At 39.5% G+C, this 26045-nt stretch overlaps 1 protein-coding gene across 1 annotated transcript in view; it reads left to right on the top strand.

Annotated features, from left to right (window-relative positions):
- The window catches only part of VAV3 (vav guanine nucleotide exchange factor 3), a 191007-nt gene that overhangs the window by 60037 nt on the left and 104925 nt on the right, over positions 1-26045 (top strand). The window contains exons 3-8 of the mRNA XM_075182568.1: positions 19524-19582; positions 20761-20826; positions 21656-21767; positions 22029-22121; positions 22894-22962; positions 24810-24913. Of these exons, the coding sequence (XP_075038669.1) occupies positions 19524-19582; positions 20761-20826; positions 21656-21767; positions 22029-22121; positions 22894-22962; positions 24810-24913 (503 nt within the window). The remainder of the gene's footprint in view (positions 1-19523; positions 19583-20760; positions 20827-21655; positions 21768-22028; positions 22122-22893; positions 22963-24809; positions 24914-26045) is intronic.

The following is a 26045-nucleotide window of genomic DNA, read 5'->3' as shown; positions in this document are numbered from 1 at the left end:
TTTTACTTTACCCATTAGGGTAAAGGCATAAAAAAGAGGTAAACCATTAGACTTCATGGTAATTGAGCCTGAATAGGGAAGGGTGTAAAAACATTCTATCACAGCCCCCTGGTGTCCTAGGAAGATAAGAGACATTTTCTTTAATAGAGGGGTGTCTATAGAGGCAGGTAATAATTATTACAGGTACTGTTTCTCAAAATGTGACACATGCATTATCGGTGTGTCCGGCCGTCAATGTAGGTGAGGTCTTCTCTCCTCATTTAGATACATAGCCGCACAGGCTAAGAGAGAATGAAAGTATTGGAAGAGCGAAAATGTGACTGCGAAGGCTTTATAGGCCAAAGTGAAAGCGAAGACTGCTACAACACACTAGGAATCACTTAAATGGTATATGTTATACTGTTTCTGTGTATGCAGAAATACAATGAAATAACATAGTCAATCCATGAAATGCAGCCAGTAGCAGAAAGCTGCATCGACAAGCAAACTTTCGGACTACATCAATTTGTCAGGTTAGCAAATAGTATTCTAAACATTTCTTTATGAATAAGCCATATTTGGCCATATTGGGAACAGATCTAGTTGTTTGGCTTCGTGCTGATTGGCTACATCTCAAAGTTTGCATTAAGAATAATTTTAATCTAATAACAACTGTCAGCCCTGTGTAGCTTCAGTAATGATTTGCTGCAATTTGTGTTTGTTTAGAACAATCATAGGCAACACGACATACTCCAAGGGCTGCATGTGTGGCCCTCCAACATTCAAAAGGTCTGCACAATAACCCTTAACTTCAAGAATTAACAAACAGCCCCAAAACGATGACAGCAACCCCATCACCAAAATGCCTCACATGCCCACGCAAGCACTCAAACCCCCACTTGTCATAAAATGCCCTCCACATGCCCTCAGATGCCTTCAGTTTATGGCTGCCAGGGTTTGCTGGGACCAGTAGTGCCACATATAAAAATGTCATTATTACCCCAACCGGCATTTCTTTTGTGGGCCTGAGTTCCCTGGGGAATTCAGCCCCATGCTGAACATGCTGGGGCTGTGTCCCACTATGACTCTGGGACCCCACACTGTGAGTTTCCCTGTTATAGTGGGACCATCCCAGCCTGTCTGACACTTTTGCAGGGAGAGATGTGTAAGTGTAAGATGCAGATGAACTTGCATACAGACTTATGCGTGAGCATCTATCGTGTGCTTGCGCAGTATGAATATGCTTATTTTATGCAAAAAAGATACTAACGTTCAACTCTCTTTGTGTCCTCTGTGCTTATTTGGCAGAGAAAAAGTACACGTCATATCACAGGTAAAGCACAAGTTATATCACAGGTATACAGCCCTCTTGTGGGGAAGATGCCCTCTTGCTTGCTGAGGTCAGTTATCTGGTCTGAAACGTATCTAAAGAAGTATGAGAGAAGGTGGCTTGTTTACTACAAATTCTTCACCTAGCTCAAAATACAAGAAACTAACTACAAAAAAACTATCTAGACTGTACAAGACAAACTGCATATGCTCTGTTTGAGATGTGGCATGACTAGAGCCAGTTGTTTTAGATCTGTCCCCTGAACTCAATACTTGACTTGCTATGAGGACTAATGTTTTTAAATTTGAGGTTTGATTTACTACCTGCATATAAAAAGGAAGTTCTCTCAGATCTTTTAAATGCAGTTGAAGGCATCATCTCAAGATCTTGATGTTCTAACTTTCCACCTAGCTTGGTTATATGGAAAACATAACACACTATATCCAGGACAGTGATAATATATATGTGGGCCAGCCCTGACATTTATCTCCCAGAATAACACACTTTATGTACCTGACTGGTCAGCTCTACGCGGGACATGTACCTTCCCAACGCAGCCATTCTCGTCTTTCCCACTAACCTTGCCCTTCCATCTTTCATTTTATGTTTATTAGCAGCATTTTGATGTACATCATCTTATTCATTGTACTTGATCATTAAGTATGTACTGTATATAACATGAGCAGATACCTGTTGATTTTGTCCACTTATTGTAAATCTTCCCCCTTTTCCCTTCTGTATCCTTATACTTACAGCAAATATTATTTCTAATCTAAAGAATGTACAAAATTAACGTTCACCATTCCAAAAATCCTGCTCTACACTTTGTAAGTAGTAGAGGTACATTAATGAGTTAATGCAGAATTCACATTGACTTAATTCCTTCTTGTTTTGTTGTTTAAAAGTTAATGGAAAAAAAAGACCACTAATTACTGTAGCTAAAGGCAATGGAGGATAATTGATCCATATTAAATTAACGTGCAGCCGGTTACCAGGTTCTGGAAATGTGGCAGGAACTTGTGACATCTGTCCTGCTTAATTAGAGTGATTCAGATTTCAAATGGTCATAGATAAGTGGCAAGAGAAGCAGTGAGGTTCTATGTTCTATTAGTGAGCATTCAGACAAGCATTGTCGATGTTGCTGTGTAATTCTCTTAGTTTTGCAGAGCTACATCATAGAGGGCTGAATGCCACAGCACATAATATTTAGTTATAGTAAGGTAGAGTGTAAGTGGATAGAACTGCATGGCACACAGTACAGCTAAAGAATATATCAAGGCAAATATAGAGGAAACAGCAGCGTTTTCCCACTCTTTCCTCCATTTGTGTTCAGACCGCTTTCTTTGTGCAGCCATCCGTTGTGGATCGGCAACAAGCAAGGGTGTGCACTAATGGTAATGATATTAAGTCGATTGTGATTTGCTTTCTTCTCCTCCCTGCTCTGAAATCCTATGTCACAGCTGTTACCACGTTATTACATATGGACCAAAAATGTAGCACTATGGCTCTGTGTATGTAAGTGAATCATATGGCATAAAAATAATTACTGTGCGTAACAGACCAGTTAGCATCACACCTTATGCTACAAATGCCCCATGCTTGATCTTCCTCTCTCTCTGCTCCTCATCTGCTGCAGCACTCTGAAAATTCCTAGACTGGTTCCCAAATACCTCCAGAATTCAATTCAAGCCAGACACCCCATCTTCAAAGCTCTCAACACCTATCCCCCTTCCCCTTATATATATCTCTGATCTTATATATCTCTCCCTCTCGCCCTCTTAGAGCTGACTTTGACCTGTGCCTTTGCTCCTCTGTGATAACCACTTTTCACTCCACCCTCCAAGAGGTATATTTACTAAACTGCGGGTTTGAAAAAGTGGAGATGTTGCCTATAGCAACAAATCAGATTCTAGCTGTCATTTTGTAAAATGTACTAAATAAGCGATAGCTAGAATCTGATTGGTTACTATAGGCAACATCTCCACTTTTTCAAACCCCCAGTTTAGTAACTATATCCCCAAGTCTTTTTTCCATTCTGCTCACCACTTATGGAGCACCATATCCCACCTAACAAGATTCCCCCACGTTTCACTTATTTGTTACTGTAGCCTATCCTAGTCCCACTTGTTACTACTACCTCTGACTGTTCTACCAGCTACTGTACCATTTCCACTCTGATTTGCACTAGCTCCTATTGTCCCAGCATTGCCCCCTACCTCTATACTGTAAGCTGTCATGTACAAGGCCCTCACTACGTTCTGTTTCAAGTCTACACCTCCTACATCAACCTCATATATACTTATTCTGTGTTTATTTATAGTTTGTATTTTGTATGACTTGCCATACTGACTGTCTAGGACTGCAGAGGTTTGAGGTGACTTACCAATAAACAATGATGATGCCCAACATACACAGTCATAAACTGCGAATAATAGCCTCTGTTGTTCACAGTATGGAGCCAAGTGCCCAGCTTGATAGACACATGGCCACAATATAATACCTGTACCTAATATAACAAACGCATGTCCATGTATGACATCCTATGTTACATCATATATATCCTAATGTCAACATAGTAGTATCATACCCAGCAGTCTTATACCCACCATATGCTGCTCTGTGCCTAGCTTAATAACCTCATATCCACCATAATCTTATGTCCACCATGTGCTGCCTTGTGTGTAGCATGTCAGCCTCCTGCTTAATTTATGCTGCCCATAGCATAGCCTCATTACCATAGCAGTCCTGTGTCCTCAGTGCACTGTCCTGTGTCCAGCATAAGATAACCATAGCAACCACAGTCACATGCACACTATACCTCACCCCATGCCCACATAACAACCTTCATGTCCAACACAGTCATCTGCCTAACTTATATTGCTTGTGCTCAGCGTAAAATCATCTTGCCTACAATATACAATAGACTGCGCCCAGCATAGCTCAGGTCTATCACAGTTCTGTACCCATAATGCACTGCCCTGTGTTCCGCATAAAAGCCTCATGCCCACCAATGTCCTATACCAATCATACACAACCCTGTGCCCAACATAGCAAGCTTCATAACCTCATGTCTTATGACCAGTACATCATGTTATTGGCCACCACATACCCACAATACACTTCCTTTACCAAGCATAGCCTAATGTCCATTCTCATGCTAACAGACCCCCAAGCCTACCTTCTTTAAATCCCATCTCTGATTTTTAATTAGTGTTAGTGGTGTCTCTGCATTAGCAGGGATAAGAACCCCACTCTAATGTTGAAAGCCAAAGGAGAGGAAGTGCTCCGTCCAATAAAACGCAAGCAGTTTCAGACAATGAAGGCACTGTGATTTTAAGCAAGAAGGTCACAGCCTTTTTACATTAAACCACACTGCTTCTTGTAGTGCAACAGCAGCAGTGATTTCAATTATAATGAAGACTTGGCCAAGGTCGCCTAGCTTCACTGCAGCAGGACAAATCTTTTTTTGCTAATTCTCTATTGTTTTAGGATAGCAGAATCTTATTTGTAGGAGCTGTGTTGAGGTTTGGGGGCTGTTGGTGTGAACAGTGTACTATTTTATTTTATACATTTTTTATCTTTTTTTTTATGATTATGGTTCTTGGTTGATACCTTTTAGTGTCCATATTTCTTTTGGATTTAATGTGGGTCATTAGTTGGGCATGGCTGTCATATAGAACTGGTTCTTAATCTTTATTGCAGCCTGCAGAATTTGTTTCTCAGAATATGTTTCTGTAACTATTGACAGGTATGACTGATCTGAATGATTAATTATTCTCTTTACAACGCTGCGTAATATGGTGGCACTATATAAATACATGTCATGATAATAAAAAATAATTACTGTTTAAATCCATATCCTTTTATTGACAATAAGATGATCTGAAAATGTTCATTTTTTGCTTAGGTTGAAATGGTCAAAAACAAGATTTAAAAGGATCTGCTTCCCTGGAGCACTAGGGATTAACTCCTTTATAGAGAGCTATACACTGTTGCAACAGTGAAAAAAAATAAGAAGCTTGGTCGCCGGCCAAGCTCCATTGTGGTAAATTGAGAAGTAAATGGGAAAGTGATAGCCCTGACTGCTGTATTTCAATCTGAATTCAGACATGTCAAGTGAAATTTCCAGCTCACAGATATGTTAGAATCAAGCAGAAAACAAAATAACAATAAATCAAAAATCATTTTATTGTCATCTGGGGAATATGCACATGAAATACATTAATGTTTAATTGTTTATGAAGCAGATCCCTGCTACACACATCATGCGTTCCCCAGTTATGTGTTTATGATGCAAACCTAAATATCCAACGTATAATTCAGCCTCAAGTTTACATAATTTAATAGAGCCCCATATGTCCAACATGTAATAGAGCCACCAATTTCCAGTATTTAATAAGCAACATGACCAGCATATAAATCCTTTCTGTGCAGCATAAATGTTCAGCATGTACAGAACTACAGCTTCATACTACTAGCATGTATTACAGTGACAAATACCCAGTATTATAAAACAGCCCTTTATGTAAATTATGTGTGGCTTAGACACTTGTCTGTCTGATTTTATGCATTTTATCATCATCATCTATTTATTTATTTATATAGCACCACTAATTCTGCAGCGCTCCATAGAGAACTAATTCACATCAGTCCCTGCCCCATTGGTGCTTACAATCTAAATCCCCTAACCTACACACACACAGATCAAGAGAGACTAAGGGCAATTTAATAGCAGCTAATTAACCCACCAGTATGTTTTTGAAGTGTGGGAGGAAACCGGAGCACCAGGAGGAAACCCACGCAAACACGGGGAGAACATAGAAACTCCACACAGCTAAGGCCATTGTTGGGACTGGTAATACATACTAAAACATACTACATTTCTGGCATCCCCGGATTTACATTTTGTGCCTCGATGCGTGTTCTGAGACCAGGTATAAATATTCACTGGTTGTTTGTAAATTATCGATCATATTAAAAAGAATATATATATATATATATATATATATATATATATATATATCTATCTATAATATAAAAGCCTAGTGGCGTGTGTTAGTCTGTGTGTGTGTGTAAAAAATAAAACCAAGCTGCAGCGCCACCTGCTGGGCGGAGTTATACACTGACCTACTAAATTCTTAGTGTGTGTGGAAAAAAAAATTCAGAAAGGGCTGAAATTTAAGTATACTAAGATGTTTTTAATTTGTTAATTTAATTTGTTAATTGTTAAAAGTGTTTATAAAGGTTTAAAAAATATATATATATATATTTCTTGAAGGAGAAGTGACAGTTGGGAGTGGTTGGTGGTTTCCGGGGGTGACAGTGGGGAGTGGTTGGTGGTTGCCGGGGGTGACAGAGTGAGAGGAGTGTGATACTCAGGACCGCTGAGAGAGATCCCTGTCTCTGGATAGACATCTGGATAGATGTGGCGATGAAAATGAAGGATGAGGTGATGGAGAAGAATGATGAGGTGGTGACATGTGGACAAAACCACGTTAAAAAAGGGCGCTTACGTCGGGAAGTAACGCTCTTCCCCTGAGGAGGCCTGGGCTATGGCCCAAATGCATGACAAGAACCTTTTTAACACCTTAAGTAGCTTGATTTGACTAGAATGCATGAGTATCATGAACGGGTTAACTTATATATATATATATATATATATATATATATATTCAATATACCAGGCCCTTGGTTAAATTTTTATGAGATATTTAAATATTGCACAATAAATAGAAATGTGCAAAATAATAATAATAATAATAATAATAATCATAATACTATAAATAATATCTGCATCTAATAAATATTTAATTGAAGGTCAAAAATAGAGACTTACATACACTGGATAAACAGAAAGTTCAGGCATATAAGCTGTGGGGTATCAATTAGTAATACACAAATGACATTTGAATATTTATACCTGTACTTAAAATTTATAATAGTGGTCCATTATCGAAGTCTGACTCATATTAATCTTTGTGTGTTAATGTAGAAGGATATTTAGGTATGTAGGCAAACAATTTTCCCAAGCAAACTTCTGTAACTGGCTTTCCTTGTTTTATATTTTCAAATACAGTAAGTGAATTTGTTATAAACTCCTCCTTATTATGTTAGGAACCCCTCCAGCCGGTACAACAAAACCCGGAGTCTGCTCCGAAAGTCTGGTGCTCACTTTTGCCCCTAGTGGTGGGGACAGACTTGGCCGCAGACTAACAGAGGGTCATGAAATACCGGCTGGGGAGAACCCAGGGAAAGTGGAGTGAAGTCCAGGCAAGGGTCGAGGGCCGGCAGCAGACAGCGTATCCAACAAACAAGCCGAGGTCAGAGGTCACAGGCACGGTAGCAAGGTCCAAGGTACAGGTGAGAAAGGTCAGGGTCACGAGCAAAACAGGCAGGGTCCAAATCCAGGCAAGGGGTCATACACGAGAAATCCGACAGAGTATCCACAGGACAGGAACAAGGAGCAAGCAGGTCAGCAGAACTTGTGACAGAAAAGATATAACCGGCAGTGAGGCTGCAGACCTCACTGCCTTAAATACTGGTGGCCAACAATCAGAGCCTAGCTCTGAAAACACCCACAGGATTCACCAATAAATACACCAAGCCCCTTTACATTAATCAGCCCACAGGCTGTGTCTATACCCCTGGCGTCCCGGTCATCAAGGTGACGACCGGGACGCCAGGGGGAGGAGGAAGCGAGCCGCGGTGGCTGTGAGTACCGCCGCGGCTCGTGACATATTAACAATATTATAGATGCATATTTACCTCCTGAATGACTGGCTGTCAGTCCCACTGTTAAAGCTATTCTTTAAAGCCTCCAAGGTCTGGGCCTATGTAGCTTCTCATATATCTAGGTCTTATCTCAGGGTTTTTAGAGCCCCTCCACAGGTACATATCAGTACTTATGCATCACTGTTTATGCATATAATGGAGGGACAGTAGTCCTGAACACACAAGACAAGTATAGCCCCTGGATTCTGTATGCTTATGGCGACAGAGTGAGGACCACAGTAGACCTACTTGCAGAACATTTAAATATCAAGCACACTATTTGTGTGTGTATACTTTAGGATTTATATAGCTTTCTTCAGCTAATGTTTCATTTTCCCCCAGTGAACTATTACAGCCAATTGTTCACCAACGGAAAAAAAAACTAACAGTTACAACTGTAATTATGACTGCACAGACCCAAACTTTATTTTTATGCACCTTGTTCCTCTGCAGTCCACTACAGTACAGTTATTGTGGTACCAACTGCTGCTAAAGTATTCATGGCAAGTGTGGCACACTTGTTACTAGTAGTATCCAGATATGATACGAAGTGGACGTAACCTGTAATGAACATGCTAAAGGAATCCCACTAAAAACTTCTATAAATATATTTTTGGATAAAAAGAAAAGACGCACAAAATAAATATTAATATTTTATTTTTGTAATATTAATTGCTGGCCATGGCCTCATATTAAAAAGCACAGAACATACATGTTTAATTATAATTTCTCTCTAAGGAACAGGTTATATAGAGTATTTCGAGATCTAGTTAGAGCTACTCGGAAGTATAAGAGCAAAGGTATGGTGGAACATTACCAATTAGGGAAGGATTTTTAGCAGAGTATGAGTTAGGCAAAATATTTAAAGGAGTTGTTAAAGTTGTTGGATACCTGGACCTTATTTATCATCCCTAATGTAGTGTCTGGACAGCACGAAAGTACAGCTTTAAAGTGAAATATAAAACTGGCTTGTTCTTCCAATTTTTCTGATCGGAAACTTGGACAGATCAGATAATTAGAAATATATAGAACTAGAAATAGCAGCAATTATAAAACAATATTTTCTTACAGCTGCCATTTACACATTCAGGTTGACTGACCCAATTAATAAAACTCATTACATGAGTAAAATGCATCAGACATCCATGTTGCAACATGCAACTTGGATGCTTGAAGCTCTTTGCTCAGTTTGCAATATCCTAGAGCCATACCTTGTAAGTTGATTGTAGATATTAGTCTTCTTGGTAATTGCAGTTGAGAGACGTGACTTAACTGACAGACATCGTAGTGTCATGTCGAGTCCTTTCAGACTCTGACACTCATCTATCCCCTTATATGTGATTGGTAAACCAGTATGCTGTTGCAATAAGAAGTGGCGTCACGTAATTTGAGCGTGGTGAATCTTTTAAGCGGCAGGGACACTGCCAGCATAGTTAACCATGCAGCAGCTCCTGGCCCTCGGAACATTGGCACTGCTGGCTTCTATAGTAGTGATGGGCAACCTGATACACTTCATGTGGGACCCTCCAGCCTTCAAATGGGCTGCACATTATCCTTAATCTCAGTAATAAAAACAGACCCAAAATGACTTTTGCATTCTCATGTCACTCAAACCAATATGCCATAACATGCTCCTTTGACCCCACACATGATATAAAATTAAATGCATGACGTATATCAGGGAAGATGATAAATTGGGGGCATAAAGCTGAGGGCCGCAGTTAAAAGCTCACCGGCTGCCCATCACGGTTCTATAGCAACATGCCCTGGACGACATTGATCATGTGTTTTTTCACCAGACTATCAGTGTCATCATGCATGCAAAGACTCATGAATCTCCGGTAGAGTTTGCAAGTATGCTTAAAATGTCCCGTTACTGTCAGAATTAAATGAGCATCATTTTAGGATTTTACAGTTAATATCCCATAACTCATCTTAATTTTTACATTTATTTATCTGTTTCCTTATCTACACAATCTTGGTCTTATGCCTAGGTATAACAATTACCTTATTTAAACGTTAGCACTCGTGCCCTTATGATGTAGGATATGTATGGACCTGTCCACTCCCAATTCACCAAACCTGATGACATCCTCTTTATTGAAGTCTAGATTACTTAGTCATTTGGATTAATTTTCATTTTTCAGTTATCCTTTACTTTTTACTTTGAGGAGTGTCCTGTAGCCTTTCTCATTACTTGAGGGATTTGAAGTGTGAATCCATGTCTTTTCTTCTGCTGTGTAGAGCTGCCTTCTTCTTGATCAGTTCATTATAGGGTAATTTTGTCACTTTCCCAAAGGGATTCTTACATTTTGCAATCACCTTTACACCTACTGGCTGGCTTGCTGAAGATGTTAGAACCCTTGACTTTCTTATCACCTTCAGCGCAGTGATTGGATAACTCAGTATAAATGTAATTTATCGTTACACAGAATGTTTATTCAGCTAACTTAACGGTGTAGCATACAATATACTTGACACATAACTTCTTAGCAAAATATAGCAAATTCAGCATATAAATAGGATTATCATATTTCTTATCATAATTAAATGATCTTCTTCACATAAGTATCACGAAGCACACAGGATTCTTACAAACTGCTTGGTTTAGCTCCAACCACCATGGAAAAGCGGAGTCTATCGTGGCAAAGGTTTTTGTCAGGGACTCCGCAAGGAGGTTTGGCCTTCACTGCTTATACCACGAAGGTCGCGGTTCTCTGGATGGGTCCCAGGCGAGATTGACTGGAAAAGGATGTTAACCTACTAGATGGGACCAGGATAGGAAAACCAGGATACAAGAATTACTCGAAGAGCAAAGGACAGGATATCAGGATTAGCTATTAAGCATATAGCACTGAATACTAGGATCTGCTAAATAGGAATGGCTACAGGATACCAGGATTAGCTTAGAAGCATATAGGGCTGGATACCAGGATCTGCTGAATAGGAATGGATAGAGGATACCAGGATTAGCTGAGAAGCATATAGCATTGTATACCAGGGTCTGCTGAATAGGAATGGATAGAGTGGCAGAGTGTTTTGAGGGGCAGCAAAGGCAGCATGGCACAGTGTTTTGAGGGGCATTTTTGTATACTTAAAACGGTCATTAGAGCAGAAAACCGGTTGTTAATTTATTTCAGTCCCACCACTAATCCTCCTGATTCTCCTGATCTCCCCCCCCATCTCCCCCCCTCCTCTCTCGTGTATCTGACTGCCTCTCTGCCATCTCCTCTTAGATGTCCTCACGCTTTCTCAAAATTAACATTGCTAAAACCGAACTCATTGTTTTCCCTCCATCTAAGTCCCCATCCCATCTGGATCTCTCCATCACTGTCAACAACTCCACTATCTCTTCTGTCCCCCAACTCCGCTGCCTGGGAGTCATCCTCGACTCCTCGCTCTCTTTTGCCCCCCACATTCAATCCCTCGCCCAATCCTGTCATTTCCAACTTCGCAACATCGCCCGCATCCGGCCCTTCCTTTCTCATGAAGCAACCAAAACTATTGTCCACGCGCTTATCATTTCTCAGCTGGACTACAGTAACCTTCTCCTCACCGGCCTCCCCCGCTCTCGCCTTGCCCCCCTTCGTTCTATACTTAATGCGGCTGCGAGGCTTATCTTCCTTTCTCGCCGCTCCTCTTCTGCCTCCCCTATCTGCCTTGCCCTACACTGGCTCCCCTTCCCTTACAGAATCCTCTTCAGACTTCTTACCCTCACCTACAAGGCTCTCTCCCATTCCACTGCCCCTTATATCTCCAATCTCCTCTCCATCCACACTCCCGCCCGGTCCCTGCGATCGGCCAATGACCGTCGCCTCTCCTCCTCTCTGATCACCTCATCCCATTCCAGAATTCAAGACTTCTCCCGAGCTGCCCCCCTGCACTGGAATGACCTCCCACGCTCCGTCCGTTTGTCCCCTAACCTGTGCTCTTTCAAACGGGCACTCAAAATTCATCTCTTCCTCAAAGCTGACCAGCCTTCCACCTAACCCTCTCTCCACCCTCATTCTCTTCACTTCGCTCCTCCTCAGTAGTGGGGAGCACTTGCTCCCCTCCTCCGACTCCCTTTGTGCCTGCCGTCTGTCTACCCTCCCTATAGGATGTAAGCTCGTATGAGCAGGGCCCTCCTCCCTCCTGTCTCGCTACCTTATCTTCTGCTTCACTTCAATATATTTGCCTTGCCTGGAGCCTCTGAAGTCTTGGTACTACTCATTTATTGTTTTGTTCTGTTATTCCCTGTACGATCCATTGTTTGTACTGTGTACGGCGCTACGGAAACCTTGTGGCGCCTTATAAATAAACGATAATAATAATAATAATCCCACCACTAATCCTGGTATTCTATTTGAATACCAGGATTAGCTGAGAAGAATATACCATTGGATACCAGGATCTGCTGAATAGGAATGGATACAGGATACCAGGATGAGCTGAGAAACATATATTGCTGGATACCAGGATCTGCTGAATAGGAATGGATATATGATACCAGGATTAGTTGAGAAGCATATAGTGCTGGATATCAGGATCTGTTGAATAAGAACAGATACAGGATACCACAAGGAAGACACATACCAGGATCCATAAGTAATACACAGAAATACAGGAGCAAAAACAATCCAGCAGCTTAGCAGGCTACAGGACATAAGTATCTGGCACCGTATTGCCAGACCAGGTGCCTTAAATAGTCAGGCGGATGAGGGGGAGTGAAACGTTATCAACCAAAAGACGCACTCCCAAACTCGTAATCGCAGAGGAGCACGATGGAGGAGGCCAGCCCTGTGCTCCGTTCCCTGGTAAGTAAGCCAGAGAGTCCGCTGTGTGACAGTAAGTTTTCAATACGTATTACAAGTCAGAAAACTAACTATACCCAACATCTCAATAAAAAGTCCTACAAACTATACAACTGTACATTTAATATAAAAAAATAATACTTATTACATGTATTAATATATAGCCATATTAGCCATCGATCATTATCTATTGAGTTATTTGGAACAGTAAGAAGAAGAGTTAGATGAGGTATTTGGATGAGTAATTAGGGTAGGAGTTTTTGCAGGGATTAGAATAAGAGTTAAGATGAGTGGAGTATTTAGCATATGAGGTATTTGCAGCAAATAGAACATACTTGCCCACTCTCCCGGAAGGTCCAGGAGACTCTCGAATTCCGGGTAGATACCCAGACTTCCGGGAGAGCAGGCAAGCCTCCCACATCCTGCCTATCAGGAGGCAAAATTACTCCTACAACTATAACGTGCCTGATATCCATTGTGTCCCCCCCCCTCTCTTTATGCCTCCCCTTCTCTTATTGATACCTCTTAATTTTTTTTTTGTTTTTCCTAAAAGATTAGGTACAAAACTTCAATAAAAATGTAACCAGTTAAAAAAATTATTTTGGGTCCACTTTCCCAAACGTCCCCAGGCATGTTCCAAAATCACTAGAGCACATTATAGTTTTGGCATAATGCTTTTTGGAGCAGTTATGATAGGGATTATGTGCAGAGGAAGAAGATTTAGAGAAGAGTAACTTTGATACCTGTTATCTAAAACAGAGGAAGATTTAAGTGTATCATTTAAATGAGCAGTTATGGTAGGCACTTTTTGAACCATATAAAGCAGCTGCTAACCCCAACATTTAGAAGAACAGTTTAAACCAGTTATAAGTGGGCTTAAGTTAATTATTTAGGAGAGCATTTATCATAAGTGTTAGAAGCAGTGTGAAGAAGAGAATCGGTGACCCCGAGACGTTCCCGGAGACACCTTGCACCAAATTGAGTCTCCCCCTATATGTAAGATAGGTATGTCTTTGTTTTTAGAGACATGTAAATTATTGTTTTCAATGTTGTGAAGCTTCCATGTATAACTAACTACCAGTGTGGGATTGTATACAAAGTGTCTACATAGCTATTTCTTTCTATTAGTTGTCTGAAGACACTTTAGCTGAGTCTGTGTTTTTACATATCAGGACATAATAAGCAACTAGTCCTCTCCAAGTCCTAAAATTTGATAACTAAAGTCATGTGACAAACAATCCACAACAGTGTCTATAAAAAATAAAAGAAGACAGCATGAAGAAGCCAAACAAGAGGTATATATATCCTTACTGTTCCGTATAATGAGTGAAGGTCTTTTGAGCCAAGGGAAGGTAGTCGAGGGCACTTCATTACTTGATCCAGGATGTGCTACCACCTCTATATAAGGCTGGGTACACACTGCAAAACTTTCAACCAATTTGTTATCACTAATAATTTTACAAATGACTGAAGTTCCAATCAGTCTGCCGATTCATGTGTACACACTATACATGAATTACCTTCAGATCTGTGCTCTTCACCTGGTCCAAGAGCAATGTAGTCGGTCATTCCTGTCACACTGATTTAAGGCTGGGTACACAAGAAATAAGCTTTGACCTTTCCACAATGTCATTATGAATTTTGTTAGCTTCTGTGACTTTGAAATTACATATTCAGTCTTAGAACAAACAGGTGAATTATTACACCTACAGCACTCTCTTCATTTAACAACACAGACAGAATGACAGGTTCCTACTCTCTCTCCAGGCAGACAGTCGTGTGTTTGGAATGAGATTTTAAGTTCTGATGAACAATGAAATGAAATTGCGATTGGTACTTTGGAAGGACTGTGGTTCATCGTGCGAGTATACACACTAAGGCAATATCGAACCAAATGGTCGTTTATCAGGTGTTTTGCCCATATTTGGCTGAAAAACCTGTAATTGTGTACCCAGCCTAAATGAGGACCTTTACCAGTCTGGCATGGTACATTCAGGTTTATGTTGACACAATTCAACAGAAAAAAGACTGCAGTGATCCCATCAGTCTGGAAGTGGTTATCAGGCCATTTTCAATCAATGTAAATTCTAAAAACTAAATCCAGGTATTTACAGGCCTCTGTCAACAAGGTAAATGTTAAAGTTCAATCTCTAGCATCAGAAAAAGACCATTTGTGACTTTTCATGAAGGAGTGGCTAGGAGAAATATCTAATAAATACATAAATACATAATATTGCAGGGCAGCTTAGGTTTGCAAAGTCGTATCTGAGCAACATACAAGACTTCTAAAACAATGTCTGCAAGACAGACGAGATCAAATTGGACAGTGACATGTTTGGAAACATTTAACAAGAACCTCATAACAACCATCAAATTTGGTGGTGGGAAGGAGATGATTTGGGGTTGTTTTGAGGCCATGCAATTATTGAGCCCACCAATAAGTATTCTATAGGAAGATGTGAGGCCACCTATGAAACAACTGAAGATTGTCTGAAATTTTTTGACTCTGTGAGAACTAAATGATTATTAAGTATGTCTTGACATTTAAAAACACAGTCTTGAAAGGTGGTGTATATTCTTTTTCACGTGACTGGATAGTCACTTTTTTTTCATACCAGAATGAAGTTAGCCTTCTTCTAGACATCTATGAATATTCATGAGTATTAATAAGAGTGTAAACAGCCTATGCATTGGCTGCAGCATGCTCACTGTGCTCCTGAGAAACTTCCTGTAAAGTAATTTGGAGCCGGCTTTCATTATGTCGATTCTTAATGATCACATGAGGTCGGTGTGACAGGAACCAACAGCTAAAGCTATATATTTAATTAATTACCACTATTATTAAAACAAATATATTTAAAAAAAAAAAACATTAGTCAGACAGCCCTAGTGGAATCACTTGATAGAATAAAGATCTATTGAAACTAGTACTATTACTGACATACTGGCCTCCTTTTCCTACCATGTTTTCAGGAGGAAAAGACAAGTAGACGGGGCTTAAAGACACAATTTGTGGCAAAAGTGGGTGAGGATGACATGTTACCAACCTTGCCATTTCCATACATATCAAGTGATAGGGGTGTGATAACACAATTCCATAATCATGCCCACTACTGCTAGGTGTTTACTAGTTTTGGCATGGCTTGATGACATTTTTCACATCATGAGCATGCACCCACCTTGTGGCAGGTAAGCGCTGGTAGGATATTTGCTTGCCTTTTAGGAAGTCTGGGAGGTCTTCCCCTAATTCGGGAGCCTCCTGAGCCTTCCAGGACAGTAGGCAATGATGATTAATGTTAAATTGTTTAAAACCATCTAATAGGTACTTCATACTTACCAACTTTCTTCAGCTCTCTTCCGGAAGCCTGCTGGTGGAGGTGGGCGTGAGGGGGCGGGGTGCCCCCCAAAAAATTGCGTAATTTTTGGACCCCCCCCCCGACGTCATTTGACAGCGGGGGAAGGGGCCAAACGCCGCGATTCACCGGGAATTGCGGTGTTTGGGACCTAATTCGGGAGATTTCCACACTCCCCCAGGAGTCCGGAAGACTCTTGCAAAATACGGGAGTCTCCTGGACATTCCGGGAGAGTTGGCAAGTATGAGGTACTTTATTGGCAGAATACCTAAGCACAATAGTATATTAGTAAGAAATCCAGGTTGCACTCATAATATATTAATACATTTTAGTATAATATACCTATCCTTGTACTCTTGGTTATTGCATTTCTGCATAGAAAATAAAACATAAAGAGTGTTTACAACGTTTGTAACATGTTTATTATATCACATATTTTAATGGCAATTTAACAGCAGTTCCTTTGACAAGTACATTGCAAAGTATATTGGATTTTTTTGATCCAGAGCCATTTTATAGGAAAGGAAATATGCTGTAACAACCAAGCTGTTAGCTCCCTCTAGTGACCAACAAGCAGAGACACAACATACATTAGTTATGCAAGAAAGATGATCGGTATTGAATAGCAACTGAAAGGCGTATGTAAAAACATATACTTTCTTTATGTGGTTCACATGTGGTACACCCACTGGACACATTCACATGTCCTTGCGTATGTACACTATACGAACAAAAGCATTCAGACGCTTAACCATTACGCCAACAGGGACTGTAATGACATTGTATTTAAATAAATATACTTTAATATAGAGTTGGTATCTTTGAAGGCTTCCAGAAGATATTGGAGTGTTTCTGTAGAAATTTGTGCCCATTCATTCTGTAGAGAACTTATGAGGTCAGACACTGATGTTGGACTAGAAGGCCTGGCTCGTAATCTTCGTTCCAGTTCATCCCAAAGGTTTTTGATGGGGTTGAGGTCAGGGCTCTGTGTGGGCCAGTCAAGTTCTTCCACACCAAACTCATCAAACCATGTCTTTGTAGTCCTTGCTTTGTGCACTGGGGAACAGTCATGTTGGAATAGAAAAGGGCCCTCCCCAAACTGTTGCCATAAAGTTGGAAGCATAGTTTTGTCCAAAATGACCTGGTATGCTGAAGCATTAAGATTGCCCTTCACTGGTGATAAGGGGTCTAGCCAAAACCCTGAAAAACAGCCTCATACCATTATCCCTTCTCCACCAAATGTCACAGTTGACATAATGCAGTCAGGCAGGTAATGTTCTCCCAGCATCTGCCAAACACAGACTCGCCCATCTGACTGCCAAATAGAGAAGCGTGATTCATCACTCCACAGAACACGTTTCCACTGCTCCACAGTCCAGTGTCGGTGTGCTTTATACCACTCCATCTGACACTTGGCATTGGTCTTGGTGATGTGAGGCTTACATGCAGCTGCTCGGCCATGGAAACCCATTCCATTAAGCTCCCCCTGCATAGTTTTTGTGCTTATATTAATGTCAGTGTAAGTTCAGAACTCTTCAGCTATGGAATCAGCAGAATGTACAAGGCTTTTATGCACCATGCGCCATAGCAGTCCTTGACCCCGCTCTGTGATTTTATGTAGTCTTCCCGCTTCATGGCTGAGTTGCTGTTGTTCCTAAACGCTTACACTTTGTAATAATATCACTTACAGTTGACCATGGAATATCCAGCAGGCATGAAATTTCACGAACCGTCTTATTGTAAAGGTCTCATCCTATCACAGTACCACGCTTGAAGTTACTGAGCTCTTCAGAACGACTCATTTTGTATCACAGATGTTTGCAAATGGAGACTGCATGGCTAGGTGCTTGATTTTATACACCTCTGGCAACAGGTCTGATTGAAACACTTCAATTCAATAATTAACAGCGGTGGCCAAATACTTTTGTCTATATAGTATATCTAGAATGTAGCTATTCCCATTCATTTCCCTCCATGTAGGGTCCCTTTGTCATAGTGGAGCTCTCTATTTCTGTGGGCAAAAAATACCAAGTATCATTGCTGTACAAATCCATTGATGTCTATGACTAATTCATTTTTATGGCGCATTCATTCATTTTGTGTCCAAAAATCTGAACTGCAGTACAAGTATGAATTGCTTTAACATGTATGAATGCAATAAAACCCATTACATATAATGCAATGGGTTTTATTTTTAGATTTGCTCTGTGTTAAAAACAGAACATTTGAATGCCAGTAACTAGCCTTAGTTGCCTTTGAATGGGGCTTATTTTTTAAACTTGTCATGGATTATTGATTTATAGGAATGTTAGTTTTTGTCTTGAAAGGGTACTGTAGTTATCATTATTAACGTACATGCTTTGTTACCTGTAACTCAAACAATTGGAGAACATGTAAAAAAATAAATGTCAGTTTCTTTTTGTAAATATCTTTTTTATTTTTACGATTTTCCAGTTTACCATTATGTTCACACATACAGTTAAGTTTCAGGAGGTCTTGCCTGGGAGGGGACAGGTGTTCAGAATTTTGTGAGCTTGAAAACTAAATACAAGAAATTAGCACTGTGCTCTGTAAAAGTGCTACTGTGCGAGTCTGTTTGGTATCGTTTGCTGGTAGCAGAGAAAGAACTGAGCAAAGGATGCATGGATGCAGCAAAGATATGTAAACAGATTACATACAGAGATACATAGTAAGAATAGTTAAATAACAAGGAGTTAAAATGTTGTTGTATGTTATTATTTTAATTGCCCCAATAGAATACATATTTCAGTTTTCATCTGTGCAAAAACTTGTAAACCGGAACCCATGACTGCACATAGGGGGGAATTCAATTTGGCAGCGCTTAGCGCAGTGTTAATTATATAACTGTTAATACAGTAATTTTAACCCTGATTTCTGCTCGTGGCTCCCTGAAGCGGCGTTAAGGACTACCATACTAACGGTAATTATGCGCAATATTACGGCAGTAACGCCGCCAATTGAATATGTCCAATAATGGCTGTGTTGTTATTAGTGTTATATTTGTTTTATTATAAGAAGCTGCATTATTTGGTCATTTCACCAATTGTGAAAGCTATGACCTTGATGGATCTAAATACAATGGTAAATTGTGAGGCGAATTATTGATTATACTGACCTGTTTCTCTAAATATAAACTTTTATTAGAGGATAAAGAAATATATGGTGTACACAACTGGGGTGGTAGTGTGCATATATGCCTTCTTTGTAAAAATATTTCTGTATTTTAAAAGTTTTACAACCAAAACTTATGTTGCTCTTTTGTGCTTCTGTCTGCAGGTTATAGAGACATTGTCTAAACTCTCCCATACTCCTAATGCTCTGATGTGTGGAATAAGGTCAGTTATGATCCTTTCATAAGATAAGATGAAATGTGTAAAAAAGGTTAATTATGAATATCTTTTGTATTATGCACAGCCCATAATCATATAAAACAACTGGAATAGAAGTGTTCCTTGTATGTAGGATTTATCCTAATTTTGCACTGCTGCAAGTCCACACCATCTGTATTGGTGTTTATAGTGTTATTTTTTTCTGTATTTTATTCTTTACCTTTCACTTTAAGTATAAGGAAAGTCATTATAATACTATGCTATCACAGCCTTTATAACATCTTCTAGACATGTTGGGCCCGAGTCATTAAGGAGAGCAAAGCAAAAATAAAGGAGAAACTTTGTACCTTGGCAAAACCAAGTTTCATTGGAGGGGGAGGTAAATTTAAAATGTGGTGACAGATTTATAGTTGTGGTAGAGCTTGTCCTAGATCAACTTTAAATTTCAGTGTAAAAATAAATCTATAAATTATTTGTGTGCTACATGAAAAAGCCGCCAGTATTTTCCTTATGTGCAAAATAATAAACTAAATTGCACCCCTTGCACTCCTTTTTTTTCGACTTGCTCTCCTTAATGACTCAGGTCTGTTCTGTGCAGTCACCATTTACCATCTTATACCAATGGAAAGCGCATTACGAACATATACTGAATTTACGTCTCAAGATGTGTAGAGCTCCCCACTTGCAGCATACACACCAGGTTTATGTTAGGCCTACATTAGGCAGACATACACCCACATAAGCATACACACAACTAAGTCATAAGCACAAGAAAAGTTTGCTAACATTTGTTTTGATAGCGAAAAACTCATTCACTGCTAGGCTTGATATAGTACAAAAGATACAATATTCCTTCCCACGTACAAATGAAAGAAGCAAATAAATGTTTTTTTTTTAAATACACCCACACAATACTATAATATATATATGATCAGCTTCAGAGGTGAATTGAAAATCTGCAAATCTGAAGCAGCTAATTTTTTTAGGATATGTTTTTGATTGCAGTAAATGGACCCCATCACAATTTCAACATATACATATTATTTCTCTAAAAAGTACATGTGAATGCTGACCTATAGCTACGGCTATTGCTTACATTTACCTTAACCATAGGTTGAGACGATTATCAGCTCACTATTATCACCTGGGAAAATGTAATGCCCTCCTTGTGTTACTTTTATCAGGCCATTTCCAACAGAAGAAAGTGTGCAAGATGAAGACATCTACAAAGCGCTGCCCGATTTAATGGAGTATGTATTAAAGTAGTATTTGTGTGTATTTGGGTGGGATATGGAACATCAGATCTGTTACTGTATTTACATTTGTTTTTTAATTATTTTATAATTGTAGACTCTTATGTAAAATGAATTCAGCTTAAGTAAAACCGTCCTATGACTGTATCTACAATACACTGTTCTAGAGACCAGTGGTCAGAAGTCAGCCTTTTGGTTTTGGCATTCTGCACTGTGCTTCCTTTGCTGACAGTGTGATTTATATACAGGATGTAGCTATGAGTGGCTGCATAACCAGAATCCATGCGTTGCTGAAATGGACTAGATTGAGAGTCAATGTATTTTTGACTTCTGCAATCCATCATTACATTACACAGGCAGACAAATGTTTTTTCTTAAAACAAATCTCTCTCCCTATCTACCTCACATAGAATGTAATGCAATACAAAACCTATTTATTCTTTTAAAAACTAAGGAAAAAAACCTTTAGTTTTTCATTAACCTTTTTGTCATTATAATTATATTTTACAACACATATGTGAATGATACACATTGACATGTGTGAATCATGTGACGATATTGGCTGCACTGAACCAGCAGGCCACCATCCCTGGAACTTGGTTGTTACTGACTGCATAAGGTACCAATTGATTCTTCCCCTTATAACCAATAAAATGATGAGTCCTCATTACGGAGGTTCATTGATATCAGAAATTCCAATCGGAAACCCTCAAGAGTATAGACTATGCTGGAAAGATACAGTTTGCCTTTTCCTTGCACATTGAACATACTATATCCAGTGTAATCTGGCTATGAGTACCGTACATTACTTATTTTCCTCTTGCAGTGAATCGGGGATGGAAGAAGATGATGAGTTGTACTATGACTGTGTGTACATTGAGGATGAGGGAGACGAAGTGTATGAAGATCTAATGAAAGCTGAAGCTGCAATGCCCAATGTATGGGTGCTAGGCGTAATGTATAAACAACATTTACTGTTCACGGTATATTTGATTTGGTGGGATACTCTCCATCAGAATACTCATACCTTCCAATATTTCCAAACGGAAACTCAAGACAACATTTTTTAATGGCTCAGATCGCACTATATGTTGGCATAATCTCTGTGTTCCAAAAGGCTTGGGTACACTTGGGGGCTATGTATATATAAGGTCATTCTTAATGGGTTTCAGCCTGATCTGTGTTTTGTCCATTTGCAGAGGACTACAGAGAGTGACATACGGAGCTGTTGTCTTTTAGAAATAAAGCAGACGGAAGAGAAATATTCAGAGACCCTGGAATCTATAGAGAAGGTAGGTATTAAGCTGTAAGTAGGTGTCTATCTTATCCTGGTGAGGAAAACAGCTGCCACTGCTTTCATGCTATAAATCATGCCAGCCTGTTCCAGCAGGTCTACACTGCGTCATATAAGAAGAGGTGGCACAAACCATAGTGCAACCAGTGATTAGTTTCTGGTGCTAGAGCTCTGTTGGCTAACCTGTGACACTCCAGGTGTTGTGAAACTACAAGTCCCAGCATACCCTTCCAGCAATAAGCTGCTATATATTGGCAAAGCATGCTGGGATTTGTAGTTTCACAACACCTGGAGTGTCACAGGTTAGTCAACACTGTGCTAGAGTGTCTAGTCTGGCGATTCTGAACATCACATCTTTCCAGTCAGTGACACATGGCGTTCAGACACTGCACACAGCACTTTTACAGTGTCCTTGGGTAAAAGCTAATTGCTTCCCATTGAGCATTATGCACAGGAAACCCACATGTGAAAAACTTCTGAATCCAACTTTTAATTGACTGGATTCACGCAGTGTTCAGAGTCACAGTGTGACCTCAGCCGTACAGTAAATTAAATGAACCAGGCTTCCGACAGGACTCTAAATTTGCACAAATGAACATAACAGTCAGGGCACTATGAGTAGGCACCCTAAAATGTAGGTATTAAAAATGAGTGGTACGTTTTCAACAACATTTTATGCACTGTGACATCTCCCATTCTGTATAATTACCTACTTGTGTCCATCACTGTGGATTAATTATAATATTAATTATTTGTTTCTTCCCTTGTAGTTCTTCATGGAACCGCTGAAAAAATTCTTGCCTGATACAGAGCATGAAAACATATTTATTCATATTCCTGTAAGTGTTACAAATTGTAGAGTAGGAGAGAATAATGAACCTGTTACAAACTATGTGCAAAGCTATAAACCTCCCACTATGCCTATAGTAGAGCAAGTACTGTGTGCATCTACCAACAGTGCCATGTTCATCCATTTAAATCAGGGGTCAGGGAACTTTTTTTTCCCCCAAATATATTTAGATATGCCGACATTACCCCCTTGATTTGAAAGGAAGGAAATCATATATTATTAATTATTGGAATTCAAAATTTTATTGAATCTATTAAAAATTTCTTTGAAAGCTTCAACTTCAAAACTTCAGGTTTTGGAGAAATGATGTTGCTTCATTTTTGATACGACAGCATCAATATTGGGGCATTTTGATGTCAGAACAATTTGGATACAGTCTTCAGCGTACAATCGATTTCTCTGCTTTGTTTTTATGTTCGTTAGAGTGGAAAATCCTTGTTCTCAAACTTAGGTTTTTGGAAAAGGCAACAACTTTTTGACTGCCTCCTCATGTGTAATTTTGAATGCCTTTGCAGCTTTTGACATCCAAAAATTTGACAGATCTGCTTTGTTTTCAAATGCTTCATTATTGTATCAAAGCTCAAGAAGTGCCTCTGCCAACCCTTGAGGCTCTTCTGATACACCAGTAATTTCACATTTAAAGGGGTCTACAATCCAACTGACAGCATGTGAATCGGCAGCATTAACCCCAGTAATGTCATTTTTACCCCATTTGGGGTAATTTACCCCTGTTCCCTGACCACTGATCTAAATGCTACAATACAAAGGCTTAAAATGTTCAGGCATTGGGGCATTAAAAGAAACAAAAAAGACAGATACACTCTCCACTCCTTGCAGTTTATTATCACATCTCCTTATGCAAAACTAAGTCTTATTTTTCATTTTGTGCGCACAAACCATGTGCCATGTGCCATATTACATATGACAATGCCCTGTTCCTGAACACACTAAATCCACCTTCTGCATCATCATGTGCATCCATTAATTCACATGCTTTGTTGGGTGAACAGGTGCTGACTGCACTACAGAAAGAAAGAGCTTTTGCTATGTGACTCTGAAGTTTTCCATGTTCATAAATGGTTCTCATTGTGATTGATTGCAGCTCTAAACAAGAAATGTGCTTAAAAGCTTTGAGTTTACATGAAGAATGTAACTGGATAGTATAGGTTATTGCACTAGTTACATATGGCAAAGCATTCAACTGTTTTCAAGCTGCCTTTGTATTTTTCTGCTGCATACATATTTCAGTTATTAATTGTATGAATTAAATTAAGAGTTAAAAAGCAAAATAAGGTATTAATGTAATGCCAGTTTAAAACTGCGCTACCACTGAGTAAAGGATTTTACTAAGATGCTTCCCCCTTACCCAGAGCCCCAGGGGATTCTCCTTTCCAATATAGGGTTGTGAGCCACCTCCAATCAAAACATTGTGACATTGTAATTGAATCTCCTGCTGACCCCCATCTCTATTTAAGGTTGGTTAGTTAAATTGGTTTGTCTTGCCTGTAGTACAGAACCAGCATAGCCCTGGGAAGCTGAATGTAGCAGCACATTTAGTCCTCCAGTTAGTGGGAAGAGCACCTCAGTAAAATATTTTACTAGGCGGCAATGCAGCTTTACGTTCAAAATGTATGTGAAAAATATTGTATCTCAGCAGTATGGTCAGAAATTCATGATAACCTTCACCTAATTGTAGGTGGCATAGTATGAGGAGAAGACTAACCTTCTCAACACACAACCTGTCATCTGTATCTGCCACAAACCAGCTGGCTATTTGTTCCTCTTGTGTCCTCTGGTTCCCATCAGGTTTCACATCTCTCACTGTTTATCCTACAGGAACTGGTGAAAGTGCACAGGAGCTTAATGCTTGACATCAGCGACTCAATCACACATAAAAACAGCCAAAACCTATACCAGATTTTCCTGAAATACAAAGAGAGGTAATACATGTTTATTCACATTCACTCCATCAATATTGTTAGCTTTTCAATCTATACTGTGTATCTCTTTGTGCTTTAATAAAAAAGTATAAATGGGACTTCTTGAGCTTATCTCCTCCTCTGACTATAGTGTTACTACTCCATCCTCTTGAAGTACAATATGTAGAATCAAGTTTCCCAGGAAACCTTCCTGGATGAGAGACTTCAGTGCCGGTGGAAGGCAGAGGCCAAAGCAAAGCTGGTCTTCTATTGTTAATATTTCATTGCTATGCCATATTCTCTGTCTCCTTTTTATGCCAAACCATTATGTACTACCATAGGTAGTATTTTATTAAGACAAATATACTTAAGTTGTAGACCTCATTTAGGCGGTTAAGAGGAATTATAATTTTAAAAATAGAATCATAGGTGCCAAACTGACTTCCTGACTTGCAAGCTAATATACAAATACATATGTGGTTTCCTTACAGCAGCAAAGTTTTTTGTTGGCTTTCTTGCTCTATATGCATATGTATTAAATTAAAGTGTGGGGTAGAGGAGATGCCGCTGTAGTGGACACATAATTACGAAACCTTAAGAGAAGAAATACCCAGAATGTGCACTTATTTATAGAACACAAGACTCAATACACTCAAATAGAGCACATTATGCAAATCGGTGGTTGGGGTGGAAGTTTAGAAGTGACAGTAGGAAAAATGTAAATCAATGGAATTTGATAATTTGAAATTAATTAGATCTATATATCTTATCGCCCGCTAACACCACCCAGACAAATTCTCCTCCTAAATCTGTGTCTCTCCCCCTCTTACTTTGTCTGGTCATTTCCCTCACCCTCCTCCGCATGGTACCAGCTATTTGCATGTGATGTCAGCCTGATTGACGTCACCATGTTGCACACCCCCTCTCCCCCCTACATGTTGCCCCCTCCTTCTACATGGAATAACAAGCCATGATTACAGACACAAAGGTACTAATCATATACAAAATACAGGAGTAACTCAAGTGGAAAATATCAATATAACTGATCTGTTCTTCTAGTGTATAAATGTATTATACTGCTGGAGACAATAATATGACTGTGTTCAGCAGCATAAACTTTACCTTACTATGGACATCGATCTATAAGTAAGTT

Source organism: Mixophyes fleayi, chromosome 8, assembly GCF_038048845.1.
Source record: "Mixophyes fleayi isolate aMixFle1 chromosome 8, aMixFle1.hap1, whole genome shotgun sequence".
In the NCBI taxonomy this organism is placed as follows: domain Eukaryota; kingdom Metazoa; phylum Chordata; class Amphibia; order Anura; family Limnodynastidae; genus Mixophyes; species Mixophyes fleayi.
This window is presented reverse-complemented; position numbering and strand designations above follow the sequence as displayed.